The 14,901-nt window shown below is 44.7% G+C and overlaps 1 protein-coding gene across 1 annotated transcript in view; it reads left to right on the top strand.

Annotated features, from left to right (window-relative positions):
- The window catches only part of MSH3 (mutS homolog 3), a 95,259-nt gene that overhangs the window by 21,300 nt on the left and 59,058 nt on the right, over positions 1-14,901 (top strand). Inside the window, exon 9 of the mRNA XM_071455147.1 lies at positions 13,424-13,536. Coding sequence (XP_071311248.1) covers positions 13,424-13,536 — 113 coding nt within the window. The remainder of the gene's footprint in view (positions 1-13,423; positions 13,537-14,901) is intronic.

Genomic DNA, 14,901 nt, shown 5'->3' with positions numbered 1-14,901 from the left:
CACATGCCAAAAACCAAAAAAAAGAGGCTTTTTGCCACAGTGTGGTTGGATATTTGGCTTGAATGGTACGTCCTCCAGTTCCTTGCCCACTGATAAGGGAATAAGAACATATCTCTTACCTTGTAGGTGGGTGAAGTCCTCTACAAGAGCACATGCGTGGAAAATCCCTTTGTTTTCCACAGAGCATCCCCTGCTCAGAGCACGGACCTCGGGCTCCTGAGGTGAGGAGCAGGCAGATCACCTGTGGTGTGAGCACGGAGCAGGCTTCAGGCCCGCCCCAGAGCCCCTCAGGGGGCTGTGTTAGCAGTGCATTAAATATTGTGTGCTCTCCTCCTTCCTGCGGCACAGAGGGGTCTGCAGGAGCAGTGGCCATGCAGCTGTGTTCCTGACTTCCTGTTCTTACTTGTGCAGTTGGTCTACAGCTGGTTTATGACACGCCTGATGACTTACAGAGTTTCTTAGAATATTTTCTTTTCTCCAGATCTTGGGGAAATTTGGCTTGGATGAGCTTTCTGGAGCTCCACGTTCCAACATGTTCCATGTCTTTGTCCACTTTGGGAAGCGCTCAAGGGAAGGAAGCTCCCAGCTTCACTGCATCACCTGTTGGAGTGTTTAGTTGGTGTTGTGGGGGAGAATGCAGAATGAACAGAATGCTGCTTGGTTTTGTCCCTGCACCGCTCAGCAGAATCTGCCCCAGGCTTCCTGAATGCCCCCAGGGTGGTAGAAGATGCCCTCTTAACTTCCTGCATGCCAAATGAATTCAATTTCCTTAGTCTGTCCTCATTTGGCATATGCTGTAGCCCCCTAATAATGGAATGCAATCACCATGCTGGTTTTCTTTTCCTCTGCAGCCTGGGTGAATGCATTTTCCACTTTTTTTTTTTTTTTAATCAATGCTAATACCCAGAGGAGCAGGTATCCAGAATTTGCACATTCAGATATAGATCAGGTACTTATTTTGAATATAGTTACTTATCAAAGATAATAATTCAGAATATCTGTGCAAAAATATCTGGATAAAATTATCAAAATCCTGAAGATATAGTTTCAATTTTTCCTCCATTTTTATTATAACTTCTTAGAATAAAGAATTAAAAAACAATTGCAGGTCTTCTGCCTGGGTGCCATGTGTAATAACCCACCAGCATAACTTGAAAACACAGTAATGTGTATACTTTCCTTCCATGTTTAAATTAAACTGAGGTATTATGGGCTAATTTTGATTTTACTTTTTCTGGTTAAGTTGGTCTGTAATCTTACATGATGCCTGAGTATTTATCACCAGGATTCAGCGGGGTGGATTTTTATCTTTACTTGTTTTGTTTGGTTTTTTGTGAGTTTTGTTTGGGTTTTTTTGTTGCCTTTTTTTTTTTTTTTTTTTTCTTTTTTGGGGTTTTTTCTTTTTTTTTTTTTTTTTTTGTTGTTGTTGGGTTTTTTTATTTGGTGGGGTTTTTTTTTGTTTTTTTTTTTTTTGTTTAGTGTTGTTGTTCTTTGGTTTGGTTTGTGGGGTTTTTTTGGTGAGTTTTTTGTTTAGTTTTTTTGTTTGTTTGTTTTGTTTTGGGTTTTTGTTTTTTTTTTTTTTTTAGGTTTTTGATGTTTTTGTCTCTTTCTGTGGCCTTTCAGCTGTTCCATCCCCAGAGCACAGCCATCTGCTCCCTGGCCTCCCCCTCCTGCAGGCCATCCCTGCATGTCCTGTCCCCCTGCAGGATAGCTCTGTGTCAGTGCCTGTGTTTTTATCACACAAGGTTCTGAGCCTCTCTCTCAGGGAGCACAAACCAGGGGCTCTGTGTGCCTGCAGCCCAAAGCAAGGAGTGTAAGAGCCTCAGCAGCACCTGGATCCACTCCTGGGTATGAGCCTAAGTCCCCTGAACTGACATCATTTCGTTGCAGTGATGGGTGGAAGATCCAGGTGTGGCCTTGCTGCTTGCAGAGGCAGCGTGCTTTCTCACTGAGGTCTGTGTTGGATGTTCAGTGCTCCTTGTAAATTTCCATGGCAGTTCTTGTGATTAAAGAACAGGAATTATGTTTCTGACAGTTCTTGGCAGGTAGAGTAGTGGCAGCAGTGTGGGAGGTTAGCTCAGAGTGATTTAAAACAGAGACATGAATGGACCCTGTCTGTCACCATCTCAGTCATTTCTTATATAATCATTAGAAATGATGTTTCATAAGCTGGTGCTGACTTCCATTCAACTTCCTAGTGATGTTTTTAGTCTGTGCTTGTAGGGTATATTTTTACCCATTACCTGGGTAAATCTGATTCCTCCTTCAGCAGTAATCCTGTATCACAGGATCCCAGGGGATTTGGGGCTGGGAGGGATGTCTGGAGATGATCTGGTCCATCCCCCAGGAAGGTGCAGCTGGGACTGGGATGTCTCCAGGCAGGGACACTCCAGGCCCTCCCTGGGCAGCTGTTCCAGGGCTCTGCTGTCCCTCCATGGACACAAGTTCTCCCTCCTGCTGCCCTGCACCTCGCTGCCCTTTATTTGATGGCCACTGCTGCTCATCCTGGCACTGGCAGCACCGAGCAGAGCCCGGCCCGTGCTCTGGCAGCCCCTGCAGATGTTGGGATGCATTGATGGCATTCCTGGCAGCGTTCCCTTCTCCAGCCTGCCCAGCCCAGAGATGCTGCACAGCCCAAATCCTCCCTGTGCCTGCCCTGGAGCCTCTGCAGCAGCTCCTGGTGTCTTTCTAACCATTGTGGATTTTCTGTGGCTGACACATCCTGCAGCTTTCAGCTTTGTTTTGAGATTCTCTTCAATCCTTATTGGAAAAGTAATTAACTTGAATTTAAGATTCTTTCCAGAAGTTTGTTGTGTTGTAGCTGTCTGTTTCTAATTTTTAATTGAACAGCCTCACCTAGGAAACGCTTTTGGTTTTTGGACAAAGCACTGTGTGTTTTGCATACGTATGTGTATGACCCACGTAACTTGCACTGTTTTGAGGGCCAGTGCAGTTACAAATATGTTGAAATTAAAATGCCTTGGAGATTTTTGTGCTCACTCACAGCATGAGGGAAGGGGGGGATAATTAAAATAGTTGGGAGACATCATTAAGCATTGAGCTTGGCTTTGTTCAGGCTGAATTTAGACTGTTGCTTCTGCTGCTGGAGAAGATGGGTCTTTGAATAAGATGTTTTCTCCTGACTGTTTCCTCCATCAGCTTGATGCTAGAGAGGGGTTGTGATGGAGAGTGCTGATGGCAGTAGGCAGAGATTTGACAGAAGCACAATGGGTACGTCTTCACTGAGAGATCTGGTAGGTGGGGAGCCTTTGCAAAAATATTGCAGGAGAGACAGAGGAAAGTGCTTTGTGCTCAGAAGTTTCTGCTGCTGCGAATGAGAGCGTTTGGTGTTCCTGTCAGCCGGGACAAGTATGATCAGACAGCACGTGTCCTTGTGGAACAGAGAGCTGTGCAGTCACCTGGGGAGGCTGTGTGCCTCACTCGGGGTGCTGGGGGTTCTCAAGAGCCAGGGGAAATGCTGCTGTTTAGAGCAAGAGGTGATAGTCCACACTTTTGTGTTAGAGTCTCAAAACAAATTCTTTCAAGGCTATTCTGTCATCTTTTCCTTTGCTTTCTCTGTCCAAAACTTCTTGGTTGCTTTCAGTCATGCTCTTCTTATTATTTAATTTATTGGTAATATTTTTTAAGCACTTCAAAGTCTTTTTTTTCCTAAGTGATGAAAAGTAAAGTGGTAATAATCTTGAGTTATATAATGTAATAGAGAACTCAACTTTTCTGTCTCCTAGCCTATTGTCTGGTGCTGTAGACTTGCTTTTACTCCCTTTTGCTAAAAAAGCCTTCTAAAATGCTTGGTAACTCAAAAAGAAACTGAAATAGTATTAAGTGGTGTCCTGAACGAGTCTGCTTGAGCTTGCTCAAAAAATCACCAGCAAGGATGTGAGCAAAAGTCAGATTTAATATTAAATTAGAAAGCACAGCAGCAGTGGTAATGTGAAGAATGGAGAATCAGAGAGGGGTGCTGTGGCAGTCAGGAGGTGCAGTGATGTAAACACACAGAGCTGCAGCTGCACAGCAGTTGAGACCAGACACAATAGTAAGAGATAGTGTGGAATTAAATGAGTAGTTATTCCCTTTTTATTGTTTGCTTGTCCAGCTGTATGTTGCTCTATGAAGTTTAAGGCCCACACTGAAAGAAAATACAGAAAATGACCCCACCTGATGGGAAAGAACACAGATAATTAGCATTTTATTTACGACTTGGCACAAACTTGGGCGACACAGGGATATGAAATGCTCCATCCTTGGGGACAGAAAGGGGGGTTTGGGATTTGGAAATGATCCCAAAAGCACAATGAAGGGCTCATGTTTCATGGCCTGTCAGTCAAGTACAAGAAAGAGAGATGGGGAGAGCCTTCCACACCTGATTTTAGGATGTACAGCAAAAATGTGCAGTTTCAATCCTGTGCATTTTTCATCTTTGCTGTATAGATCCAGATATGTAGAAATACTTGTATTTATCCTTAGGGATAATCCCAAGGTGTCGTGAGAAGATGATTGGCTGTGTCCTCTCTCCTTCCTCACTCCCACTTTGATTCAGAAACAGCTGTTTGTCCATCATGGGAAGTAATAGAAAGAGCATTATGCATTATTTCATCAGTGTGCATGTACTATGGCAGATCCTGGGCAGGGTTTTCCTGTGCTTTGCTTTGTGGTGGTGTTCTTGTTGCCTTGGTTTGTTTGTTGGTGGTTGGTTTTTGTTGTTGTTTGGTTTTTTTGTTGTTGTTGGTTTGTTTTTGATTTGGTTTGGTATGGTTTTTTTCTTTGTTTTGTTTAATTTGTTTGAAGCCCTGCAAGTAGAGGGACTTCTTCTCGTTGGCAGAATCCTGACTGGAGGAACTGCTGATTTTGGGGACACACTTGTGCAGCTGGCTTGCCAGCTGATTTACCTGGAAAGAGGAAAATTATATTCTACAAATGTTAATTTAAAGCTACTATTACATTCAGGTTAGTTTTTGAGTGCCGAAAGCTGCCTTATTGCTGGAAGTGCACCATTCATTGTTTCTGGAATGCCCTGTCCAAAGCAGGCAGATTGATAGAGCAGAGACTTTAAGATCTCATTCCAGCTCTCTGGGAGCTGCCTTTTAAAGAAGAAAAGGAGGACCTGCCTGGGTATCTGAATTTTGTTTTCCCCTTTTGTCAATTCTACTGTGATGAAGCTCAGTAAAGTGTAAGAAATGGATCAATGCCTGATTCATATCCTAGCACAGGGCACATCTCTGTCAGGGTGCAGGGGGAAGGAGCAGAGGGACAAACACAGGGCAGATTGGCCCAGGCTTCTGATGAGACCAGACCAGTGTAGGCTGCATCCTCCCAGCATCAGGTTCTGTACAACTTCTGCAAAACACTTTTTAACTGCAGACACAAGTTCAGCTTACCTCCCAAAATGTCTTTTCAGTGGCAGCCTCCCCACGTCTTGGATAAAAGCAATCTGAGCTAAGAACAAAGAGCCACCAGTATCATATCAGGTAGATCATAATGAACACAGCTGGGCATAGCAGAAAATAAACAAAAAATGACCTTAGTCGAGTATTCCTGTCTATATTTGAAATATACAAATATATGTCTGTATATATAAAGGGAAGTAAATATTGCTGGAGGTGAGGGCTGTGCTGGCTCTGAAGAACTGTGTGATCTGATAGCTGCACAAGATAGTTCCTGTAAGCAGTGCTGGTCACTGGCTAGGAGCTGCCACTGTGCTGGCACTGTGATGGGACATGCTTTGGTGATCTGCTTGATAAATTGAGCTTTGCACCGTGGTAGAAAGAGATTTTAAAGATAGAGGTGTTATTGTCATCAATCATGCTAAAGCGAGTATGTCACTATAGGACAGGAAATAACACAATGTGGACATGCAGCTCTTCCAAGGTAAAAAAGAGGGAAGTTTAATTCTGACTCCAACATTTATAGATTTCCAAAAGTGACAGTGGATTGGAGGGTGAAAGTGCCACCTCTCCAATGACACTGGACAAACCAACAGCCCATCAAATTTCTCTTCCTCCATAAAAGAATGCAAAACAATAACTTATTTACATAGTGTGAGAAAGTTCGTTACAAGGATGTCAACACCAGAAGATTTAGAAAAACTTTAAAAAACAGGGTGACACTAGTAAACTCTACAAGCTTGGGGTATTGAATGGAAAGAACTTCTACATCAGAGGTTAGGGTTTCATTTGCCCCTCCGTGTGTTTGTCCACAGCCATACATGATGGAGAAAATGGGTGCATTTCAGGGCTTTCTCTGCCACACTGTGAGCTGGTTTTTCTGACGCTGTTTGTGGCCGCCTCAGCCTCACAGCACGTTTGAGTGGGCTGGAGTTGTCCTCTCTGGGCCTGCCTTAGTGAGTGCTGCTGGAGCAGAGAGTGCTCCCAGGGCAGTGCTGAGCTCAGAACACTCCCCTCATCTCACAGGGAGCCCTGCTCAGCCCGAGTGCTGCTCTCCAGCCTGCTTGGCACCGCTCTGTAAGAGCACTTGCCTGTGAATCATGCTCTGCACATCAGCTCTGAGGACATGTGGAGCTGGGAAATAGCCTCCCTGAGATCAAGCAGGTACAGCATCTGCGTCTTCCCTGTCCACAGAGCCGGCTCCTCTGCAATTGAGGGAAATTAAATTGACGTGCTGGGATTGTCTGGGTTCAGTGTTGACTATTGCTCATCCTGGCTGTTCCTAGGTGCTAATAATAAATAGTTTCCTAGCAGTTCTTGATCCTTTCTACTTTCCAAGACATGAGTGCAATGTGTCTCATCCCATTATTGAGACAGGCAGATGAAAGAAGCCTGAAGAAGATTTCTGTGTGTGGGTGCAGAAGCTGCTGGAAATACAGCTGTGCTTGTGTTTTGTCCTGTGCTACCTAGTTCTGCCCTGACAGAAGGGATGCAGTCTCATGCAGAGCCTGCACAGCCCTTTGCTTTTCTCCATCCTCCTTACTCCATGTCTTTGGCAGCTCCTGCCTCTGAGTTCCTAAAGCTAAAAGAATGTTTTCTTAGAATTCCTTGCTTCCAGGCTCCAGGCTTGTCAGTGTGGTTGGAGTTCTTTTCAGATGTAGTTCTTCTTGAGAAAATCAGAAAATGTGTTGAGAAACGTTGGTAGTTCAGATGGAAAAAGGCAAGCAAGGAGTTTTCCTCAAGTTTTTCTATGTGTGTGTTTATGTATTTGTATGTGTACATGCATGTGAGTAAGCAGATACACATGTATGTGTGTATGTATATTGAAGTGTGTCAGAGTTGCTTCTGGGCTTTTCAGCAGCCTCTGGCATTCAGGAGGGGTCTGGGATGGGGCACTTGGGAAGCTGGAGGTGCTGTGGGGTGCTGTGTTGTATGTAGCATACTGATAACACCATGTGGTGATTTCTGCTCGGTTTTCATGGACAGCAGCCATTTGTGTCAGATACTCAGCAAAGGTGACTGTGCTGCTGTTTTTCTGCAACAGCAGTCTCCATCTCTGCCATCTGAAAGCTGCTCAGAGCAAACGTGGGGAAACACTTGACTCTGCCTGCTTCTAAAAATGTGTGTGCTCGGTGCCAAAAGAACAACTGCTTGGAAATGTCCCTGAGGCTTTGCCAGAGAAGCTGCTGCAGCTCCGTGCCAAGGCTCACCCAAAAAGGGAGGATGGTTGTTCTCTATTTCCACAGACACACTCAGAACTGAGCCCCCTTGATGCCTCAGGTTTTAGCTTTGATATTTTTCAGATTCTGTGCTGCTTTAGTGTGTGGGTCTGGGCTTCACATCAGGGCATGCTGAGCTCTGTGCACAGGGCAGGGAGACAAAACAATTCCTGCTCCAGCTGGGCACCAAGGACAAATGGTCCAAATCTCAGCCCAGGAGCACAAACACCATGGGCTGGAGAGAGAAAAACAAGCAGGGTGGGACTGCAGGGGCTAAAGCTGGAATGGGACAATGAACTGCAAGGTGCAAATGGAGCAGAACTGATCCCAGGGACAGAGCCCGTGCCCAGCCATGCATTTTGGGGCCATTTTGGTTCATCTTGGGTGCAGCCCTGGCTGGGCTCTGGTGCTGCCCAAGGTGCATCCATGGAGGAGATGCTTTGAATAAATCCCTGCCTTATTCTGGAACTCTGTCCAGCATCACCCTGATAAAGCATCACCCGAGCTTTATCAGGAGAGGCTGGATAACAAAGGTATCCCAGTGGTGACAAGTGAAGGAAATGCAGTTTCTGCCTCTTGGAATCTCTGCTGCTCAGAGTGACCCCAAGATGTGTTAGAGAGTCTCTGTTCCCAGCCTGGCACTCAAAGAAGCAGTCAGAGCTCTGCATTTCTCAGTCTCCAGGTTGTTTATTGTTCCTTATCTATAAAATTCTTTCTCCTGTCCTGCCCAGGCCCGCTCAGCAGGACAGTCAGAGGCACTCTGCCTGCCCCAGGGCAGGGTTATCTTTTTATACTAAAAACTACCTGTACAATATTTACAGTCACTTTCCAATACCTGTCACCTGTGTTAGACACTGAGCTTCTACTCTAAACCAATCCAAAAGTGCCAACATCACCCAGGAGATGGAGGCCAAGAAGAAGGAGAAAGGCTGGACATACCCAGATTCTTCCATCTTGCCCCCTGAACCCCCATTCTAAAATCCCAAAAAATCTATTTTTCACCCCATGATAAATTCACTATCATTCTACTGAAACTTTCGTGGCTTGGAATCCTTCATATAAAGGTTGGTAATTGTTTTTTCCAAGGGCTAAATCCAAGGCACAGGGGTCTGGGGCTCTGTGCCAAGGTCTCTGAGCCCCCTGACAGGGTCTCACGTCCTCCAGGGCAGCCAGAGGAGTTCCCTGGGTTCACACATCTGCCAAGCATAGTGATAAGGGAAGGTGAGACAGTGTGCTTGGATATCTGAAAGGACTAATGCATTCAGGTTGCCTTGCCCTGCTGGGCAGTGCTGGCACTTTTCCCTGTAGTGGCAGACTGTTCATCCCAGCAGAGTAAACCATGAGGACTGCAGAGAAAAGAGCAGTTTGAATAAATTGTACAGGAAAAACTAAATAAATCATTTGTGCTTTAACAGATCTGTGCTTAGCATCAGAAGTAAAAATTTCATACTACATTTTAGGAGCAGACACCTTCCCAAATTCTGTCCCTGTGTTGTGATACAGGGATGTGCAGGGAAATTTTGGTCTGTGCACCCCTGCATTTGAATGTACTAAATCAGAATGGGCATGGCAGAATAAAGGTAAAATTCTGCAGTTACTTGCTTTCCTTAGGAGGACTTACTGAGCTCTGAGGAAACAGTTTGGAGGTGGCTGTTTTGCAGTAGGTCTTTATTCACTTTATGCCTGTTTAATTGTGAATTGAACAGAGCAACGCTGAAGTGATTCCTGCTTTATGCAGCAAACTGCAGCTAGCTCTTGTGATTAAAGCAATCTCATTCCTAATAAAAGATTTTATTATTTTTTAGATATCTTGAGTCAGTTTCTGTAAATTAGTTTTATTTATGTTGTTTCCTTTTAGCTTCTAGCATTTTCATAAATGTTTTTCTTAAGAGACCTTTCTGTCAAAGTTAGAGCACTCTTTTAAATATTTTTCCGACAGCACTTGTTAAGCAACGAATTTTAGGGTGATGCATTGAATTGTCAGATAAATAGAGGAATTAAACCCAGCAGTGTTGATCCTTTTTCACTTTGCCAGCAGGGTGACAGATAAATCAGCCCCTCCAGTAACAGGAGCAGGTTAGGATGCACATGTCACGTTATACATTATTGCATTACTTATTACAATATTTCATTACTTATTACAATATTTCATTGCTCCATTATTTATTGCATTATTGCAGTGTGGTGTGCCTGTGTGTGTTGTAGGATTCGTTCAGCTGTCTGTGGACTCACTGGTTTCAGAGCCTTGGCTGTGGCTGGTGGCGGTGTCCTTGGGCAGATTTTGTGATTTATCTGGAGAGCAGAGGCAGTTCTGCCCCAGATGCCAGGGCAGGGAGGAGCAGGGTGCTCTGGGGGGGCACGGGGGGTTCATCCCTCCCTGGTCACTCAGTGTCCACTCCAGGGATGCAGAAGGGCTGGGCAGGGGGGCTCAGGGAGCTCTGAGGGGTTGGGTTGATCTCTGATGAGCATGGCTTGTTTTCAGGGAGCTGAAACTGCAGCTCCTTTGGAGCTGCTGACAAGAGTGATGTTTACAGAGGCTGATGGTGAATTGACTTCTGATTTAAACAGGCATTGGTGGCTGGAGAGATAAAATAAGCATCGACATGTCATCCTGCCTATAATCAGGAAAATGGCCTTTGGTGATCATCTTGCTGCACAAAGGACACACACGAAAACCTTCTGCAGTAAACTTGATTTTCATGCATCTTGTTAAAAATTTAGGTTTTTTCATGCATTGAATATGTAACTTTCCATTTTTTTAATGCTATCTAAAATATCAAGTGCATACTCTTCAGCCAGAATGTCATATATATATTTGATATTGCTGTATCTACAATACAAATATTAAAATATTTGAAGATCTTTGCAGATCACCGAGTTAATAATTTTAAATTAGTGAATAATTTTTCAATGTTTCCCATTCATTGAGCTGACAAACAAAAATACTGTCAGAAGTCACTTAACATATATTAATTGTAACTATCATATTCCAGAGTTTATGCTGAGGAGTTGGATGCATTTGGTTATAAAAGGGAAGAAAATCACAAATGAATTTAAATTACAGCAATAAATTTTTAAACACTAGAAAGCAAACGGGTGTGGCATGAACCATCCAGTGAAATACACCCCAAAGCCTTCCTTTTTGACTTTCTACAAATCAGCTCTGCAGACCTTGTTAAGCCTTGCTTTTCTGTAGTCATTGCTGTGAAAACATAAAGAGGCAGAAATTAAAAATTCAAGCACACAATGGATCATGGTTAGATGATTTGTTTGAAGGATGGAGGTTTGTACCTTGGCTAAAGGTTTATATTTATATTGATAGTTATCATGGCATTGTTAGTGATACTGCCTTGTGTACTTCACTGTGCCCAGCAAGGGATGAATAAGGCCATCAAAGAAGTTTTTTCTGTCCAAGAGAGAGGGGAAAATGTAGGAAATGATTTATAGAGAGTTCTCAAAGCCTGACAGAAGGCTCACACAGTGTGCATCCGTGTGCAAACCTTGGGACAAGAAATGCTGGCTTAGAAATGCCATGGAATGAATGGACAGACATTGCTGAGAGAGAAATGGAGCTAGAAACAAGCTACAAAGGGTGGCCTTGCAAATCAGGCTGGATACTGTGGAGAAACAGAACTGTGAAAGATGCACTGTAGTGACACCCACGAGGGGTAGTTTTAGATAATTGGCTTTAAGGCATCTACAGCATGGTGTGGCCAAAGCTGACAGGCCAAGAAACTCTTACAGTGAATTGTAATTAGGAAATAGTTGGCTTCTGATTGTGATGGAGTGAATTATAACATCTGTATTGTCTCACCCTTCTCGTGAGACTGAAAATGGCATAGGAGTTTTTAAAACACCTCTCAGCTGCCCCATCTCTGGGTCAGAAAAAGGCATTGTCCAACACAAGGGGGAAGAGGCAAGGAAGAAAACAGCTGACTGGGGTTGGTGTTTTCCTTTGCTTGAAGGATGTTTGCTCTTCCTGAGAAGGGTTGGGGAGAGGGGGCTCTAGGGAGTGTAAAGACTGAAAACTTAACCAGATCAGTCAGCTGAAGGCAGAGCAGGATCACTGAGCATGTGCTGGGACAAGTCTTGTTAGCTGGACACGTGTTTTGGAAATTAACTCTCCTTTTTGAGAGCTGGGCCTCAGAAATGTATTGATCCTTTCAGGTGGGGATATGTGGAATGTAAAGCAGAAAATCTGTCTGGTTTTCCCTGTGAAGCTGGAGAGCCCTGCTGAAAGGGTATTGATTATGTATGTATGTATTACTGATCCAAGCTGTAATACCTGCACAGTCCCTCTCATTGGCACAGTCCCAGTCTTCTCAAACCACTTGGCAGATTCACATCCCATGGGGGTGTGAGAGTGACTGGAATCCCTGAGGCCGAGTAGGTTCTGTGTGTGTCTTTTCACTGGAGCTTTCTCCTGGCCCGTGGCTCAGTGCCCACTGTGTAATTCTGCTCAAGGCTGGCAGCCACCTGAGTTCTTCTTTGTGGGGTTGTAACCAGCATTATCTGTTCAGTGCTTATCAACAACTGTGGAAATTGCAGTGATAAGGCAGCATCCAGTCTTCATTCCAGCCACCAGTTAGGGAAAACAGGCAGTGTGGAAATGCTGCATCTTGAAAAGTTTGGTGTGTTTGGTGGTGCTGTTAAACTGGGAGGAGCTGCTGATACAACTGATATAAGTGATATAACTGCTGGCAGGAGAGGGTTATCAGTCATAACCCATCCTTGGCTGCCTAGACTGCAGTAAGGCTAAAAGAAATCCAGCCCTTTTATAGCTGGCCAGGGTCTGTGTACAAACCCCAAACAGGACAGGGCTGCTGGGAACGTGCCTGGAGCTGTTTGATTTCCCAGCATCAGCCTCATTCCATGCCCATGGCAATGGGAAGATGCCACCAGCTCACATCCCAGGCAGCAGACACAGCACTCAATGTCACAACTCACTCTAGGAGTTTTTTGCCCAATCCCACAAAGCCAAAGCACATTGACAGTGTTTATATCTGTACAGTAAATATTCTATATTGACAGTAGTTCTGTCCAATCACTGTAAGCACAGGTACCTGTGGTTAAACAGTGCTTGCTTATTTCAAAGACAATACCTGCTTGTGAGCCTTCAAACACAATGCACAGAGCTCATTATTAAGCTTCAAACTTCCTAATATCTTGCTAGATAAACTTTCTGTAGCTTAGGGAGTTATTCTAGACAAGTGTTAATATCATTGCTCTATTTGTCCTTGCTTTTCTACTTTTTACATAATTTTTCTGCTGACCAATCTCATGGCTGCTGCTCAGCTCCAATCCCAGTTCTGCTGTCTCTGGGGCCTGCCTTTTGCAGCTTTCCCAAAACCCTCTGATTTTGTGGATTCCCACACCTTTAGTTCTATGGCATGGAAAAAAATCTTCCAAAGGATAATTAAATATGGAATGGGACAGGATAATAGCTTAAGTTTGATCATCAGTCTTTAAGAAAAGATAAAGCAAGTAGTTGCTATGATTGGTGAAGACGTGTTAGTATCTACCTTGCAGGTATGCTACACCACCTCTTGCAGTCTCTCTTTTGGCTGTGCTTGCTGCTGTTTGGGTTTGCTTTATTTGCAGTTTCACAAGGGTTAGAAGAAACATTTAAAAAAATACAGCATGCTTGGAAATGTTTTCAACCTACTTTAATAGCTCATCTCTTAATTCCTTACCCATTCAATTCCTAACAAAGCAAAGACAAAAGAAAGTGCACCTTTGTAACCTCCTTCATGAAAGGAGTCCAAAAACCTGAAAGTAATTTTTTTTTTTTCTTCTTTGCAGGTTACAGGATGACAGAATTAGGTTAGAAAGGATGGAAAACCTCAATTTTGAGTACAGCCATGCTTTCCAGAGGGTTACTGACTTCTATGCAAAAGAGGTGCCTGGTACTGCAGGTATGTTCATTCAGATTTTTATGCAAAAGAAGTGCCTGACATTACAGGTCTTTCATTCCAAATATCTTTGAAGCATGCACCCTATTAGCCTTTACAGTCACACAGGCTTTTGGCCACCTGTGCTTCATTCTCTGCACAGTGGGATCTCATGTTGAGCTTGGAGGCAAAGGAACATTATTTAGATAGAAATGAAACAGGGCTACCATTACTTTTTTTCATAGCTTGAAGGTGTGTGTTTAGACAGATTTAAATTTAAACATGCATAACAGCTGAGGAGGATTACTCAGCGTATGAAATGTTCCTGAAGTTCACAGAACCCTGGGATATTTGGGGCTGGCGGGTTCCTCTGGAGCAGGCAGGGTGCCCTGGGCAGGGGCACAGGAAGGTGCAGCTGGGGCTGGGATGTCTCCAGCCAGGGACACTCCAGGCCCTCCCTGGGCAGCTGTTCCAGGGCTCTGCTGTCCCTCCATGGACACAAGTTCTCCCTCCTGCTGCCCTGCACCTCGCTGCCCTTTATTTGATGGCCACTGCTGCTCATCCTGGCACTGGGCACCATTGAAAAGAGTCTGGCACCATCCTTTGACACTGCCTTGAGGTATTTATATGGATTGATGGGATCCCCTCTCAGCCTTCTCTTTAGACTAATCAGGCTCAGCTCCCAGTCTCTCCTCATAAGAGATGCTCCAGCCTCTTAATCATCTTTATGGTCCCCACTGGACCCTCTACAGCAGCTCCTTGTCTTTCTGGAATCTGGAGCCCAGAACTGAGCACAGCATTCCAGATATGGCCTCACCTGGGCAGGGCAGAGGGGCAGGATCCCCTCCCTGGCCCCTTGGCCATACTCATCCCAATGCATTCCCGCATCCCACTGTCCCTCCTGGTCCCCAGGACACTGTCAGCTAATGGTCAGTTTGCCACCCACCAGCAAGCCTAGGCCTTTCTCCACAGAGCTGGTCCTTGTGGCTCACTCCCAGTCTGCTCTGGTACTTGGGTTATTCCTCCCAAGGACCTGCAGTTGCCCTTGTTGAGCCTCCTTGGGTTTCTCTCTGCCCAGCTCTCTCAAGCACAATGTGCCCGTGGTGAGCACAGTGTCCCCAAGCCCTGCTGGCCACTGCTGGTGACCTTTCTTTGTGCATGCTTGGTGGTGACCTGCAGAGCCACCTGGTCCATCACCTTCCCAGGGATGGCTCCTGGGAGTGTCCTGGGCCCTCCCTCTTGCCCCTTTTGAAGACAGGAGTAACATTCTCGTTAACTAAGTTCTGAAGTTCTTGCAGGTGTTACCTGAGAACAGCTTTAGAAACATCCCCGAAAAAGCTGAACTGTGTGTGTTTTTAAAAATACCAGTTTGTGGTATCGTGGAGGGAG

This window comes from Agelaius tricolor, unplaced genomic scaffold (genome assembly GCF_023055355.1).
Source record: "Agelaius tricolor isolate 1412-34295 unplaced genomic scaffold, bAgeTri1.0.p SCAF_44, whole genome shotgun sequence".
Taxonomy (NCBI): domain Eukaryota; kingdom Metazoa; phylum Chordata; class Aves; order Passeriformes; family Icteridae; genus Agelaius; species Agelaius tricolor.
Note: the sequence above shows the minus strand (reverse complement) of the source record. Positions and strands in the feature narration are given on the sequence as shown.